The 2,809-nt window shown below is 54.3% G+C and overlaps 1 protein-coding gene across 1 annotated transcript in view; it reads right to left on the bottom strand.

Annotated features, from left to right (window-relative positions):
• SKOR2 (SKI family transcriptional corepressor 2) overlaps window positions 1–1,370 on the bottom strand; it is a 44,049-nt gene extending 42,679 nt beyond the window's left edge. Inside the window, 9 exon segments of the mRNA XM_017857799.1 lie at window positions 1–9; window positions 12–48; window positions 50–136; window positions 139–178; window positions 180–232; window positions 234–428; window positions 430–505; window positions 507–551; window positions 553–1,370. The exon segment at window positions 1–9 is cut by the window's left edge and continues 36 nt beyond it. Coding sequence (XP_017713288.1) covers window positions 1–9; window positions 12–48; window positions 50–136; window positions 139–178; window positions 180–232; window positions 234–428; window positions 430–505; window positions 507–551; window positions 553–1,370 — 1,360 coding nt within the window.
• Between the last annotated feature and the right edge of the window lie 1,439 nt (window positions 1,371–2,809).

Raw genomic sequence — 2,809 nt, forward strand, 5'->3', positions numbered from 1 at the left:
GCCAGAAAGGCCGGACATGCCGGCCTTGGGCGCAGCGGCCGCACCGCCCTGCGCCCGCCGCCCCCAGGGCGCTCAGCCCGGCGGCGCCCACCGTCCTCTTTCTGTGGCACAAGCCGAAGGCGGCGGCGGCGGCCGGCGAAAGGTGTAGGGGTGCGGGAAGAGCCCGCGCAGCCCGGGACTTCTGCAGGACGCCCCCGAACGAGCCCTTGCCTGGGCCACCGGGAATGACTGGAATAGCTGCGCGGGCCCCTTTGGGCCCGGCCACGGCGCCGCCCGCGCCCTGCGCCCACGCCACCGGCCACACAGCCGCCCAGCGCCGCCCCGCCAGTCCCCGCGCTGCCAGAAGCAGCGGCCACAGAGAGGCTGGCCGGCATGCGGCCGAGAGCTGGCGCCGGCTTACTACGGCCGGCCTCCTGCAACGAGTCCCCCGTCGTCGTCGAAGCGCTGCCGCCTTTGTGGATGGGCCGTGCGGGGCACCCGTCGGTCGCCAAAGGGCGGCGGTGGGCGGCGGCGGCGGGGGCGCACCCAGCAGGTGGGGCCCAGCAGACCCCGCCTCCAGCCACCGCGGCCGCGGCGGCCACCGCGGCCGCCTTGACAGAGCTGAGCGGGTGGCAGGCGGGGTGTGCGCCAGGCTGGGGCAGGGCGCGCTTGCGGCTGCCGCCGTTGAACATGGCCTTGACGTCCTCCCAGGCAAAGACCAGCTCGTCCTGGGGACTCTTGTCGGTAAGCTTGAGATGACGGCGCCACGAGTTGAAGTTGGCTGCGTCTGGCTGAGTGTACTTGGCGTCGGGCGTGCGGTGGGAGTGGAAAATGAACTTGTTGGGCGAGAAGTACATGTTGCAGTAGCTGCATTTGATGCACTTGGCGCGCGAGCTGTTGTAGCGCGCGGGGATGAAGCTGCCGCGGCAGCCCCAGGCGCACTCGTGTGACACGTCGAAGGCGAAATTGTCTGGCAGCTTGGGCGGCCTATTTTCGCCCAGGAACGACTTGCACAGACGCTCGGCCTCGCGTTTGGTGATCATGCCGCAGCGGCGCGATGAGATGGGCATGGCCCCGGCACGCCGCAGGATCTCCAGTTGCACCGGCGTACACTGCACACACGTGATGCCCAGCGCCACGCGGCGGTTGTGGATCTCGTTGTAGCTGAAGTTCTTGAGCAGAGTGTTGGAGATCTGCGCCAGGCACAGGCGCTCCTGCCCGTCGATCACCAACGACACGATGGGAATGCCGTAGAGGATCACCTGGCCCACCTGGTTGGGTTTGAGGTTGGCGTGCCCTGGCCGCGGCTGGCTCAGCGCATCGGGCTGGAAAGCGCTCGACGGCGACGCCAGCAGGATGTCGTTGGGCCCCGGCAGCGGACTGGAAGCCATCTCCGCCGCAGAACCCCGGGCCGAGCCCTACAGGTCTGCCTTGGACACTGGAAGGGAAAGGAGAAAGCGTTGACTTGAGCCTTTTCAGACTAAAATAGAGGGGTGGGGTGAGTCGCTAACCAAAGAATTAGAATAACTTTCTAAGACATGATTATTACGGGAAAAAGTGACCAAGTTTTGAACACAAGAAAGTCATCTCTTAATTTCCTTCAAGGTCATCCTTTAGAAATGCAAGAATTTGCACTTCTAAACATTTAAAGTGAATTAACTATGTATTTTGCTCAAAAGCAGTGAATTCCTAAGAAACCCAGGACCTTATCCTGGATTTATAGAAGCTGTTGGAATAAAATGGCTTGTCTGCTAGAAATTAGGTAGTAATGACAGTTGTAACTAGTACAGATTATAAAAGTTATGGAAAACGGGCTTGGCATAGAAACTCAAATTTAAAGAGATATAATTCTCATTTGCTTGGAGATAGATTGATTTTGGTTAAAAAGTAACCCCAAGAACCCTTTAAAAAGTTATTTTCGTGGTGTCTGTGGTTTCCTTGGGGAAATTCATTATTGGTTGAAACGCAGGTCATTAAAGCAAAACGAAATCCCTTCTCCCTCATCCTTGCCATTAGATATTTTTTTCTGTAATTATAATTTTTTTTGAAAAAGTGAAAAATATACAATGTCGTATACACAGTTGCACCAAAATAGGATGTTTCCGTTTTTAAAAAACCTGCTTGCTGAACTGAGTGGTTCTGGTCTCAGATAGGTAGGTAGCCTAAAAACATGATTGAAGATGGTAATCATTTAAAAACGGTTTTCCTGTCATTTCCATGACGATAAGAAAGTAAGTACAGGCAAGGGTGTTAAACCCAGAAACAGTACACAGGAATGAACAATTCTTGGGGATCTTCATTGGCAGACTTCAAAAGTCAAATTTTTTAGCTTGATGTGTACCACCTTCTGTGACTTTTTTCCCCTAATTTATTTCGATATCTCTGTATCTTTATGGGGAAAAAGCTGCCCCACCATACAGCTAATCAGAGGACTAGGTAATCTTTGGGAGTGTTGAAAGTCAAAATCCCAGGTTGAGCCTACGGTAAAATTTCTAACTTCACCTCCAGTCAACAGAATGCCACAATGAGGGAAAATATTCAGTAAGTTGAAAATACAGAAAAAGGAAGCGGAAAGAAATTTTTGCGACAATGCCACTAAGTGGAAACAAGGAAAGCGGCTCACTCCCTAGGAGAACAAACAGTGATCTTTCCACAGCTACATTTCAAGCGCATTGGCCAAGGCTAGGCTTTGCTCTAAAAAATCACCAGAGGCCATAGCATGGCCCCTTTCGGCCACGTACAGCGAGTTCCCTATTACAGTGCTTTCAGAGGGTACACGATCTTACTCCCTCACACAATTTCTTATCCGTGTCCTCTCTCTGGGCCCCTG

Source organism: Rhinopithecus bieti, unplaced genomic scaffold, assembly GCF_001698545.2.
Source record: "Rhinopithecus bieti isolate Rb0 unplaced genomic scaffold, ASM169854v2 scaffold_42084, whole genome shotgun sequence".
NCBI classification, from domain to species: domain Eukaryota; kingdom Metazoa; phylum Chordata; class Mammalia; order Primates; family Cercopithecidae; genus Rhinopithecus; species Rhinopithecus bieti.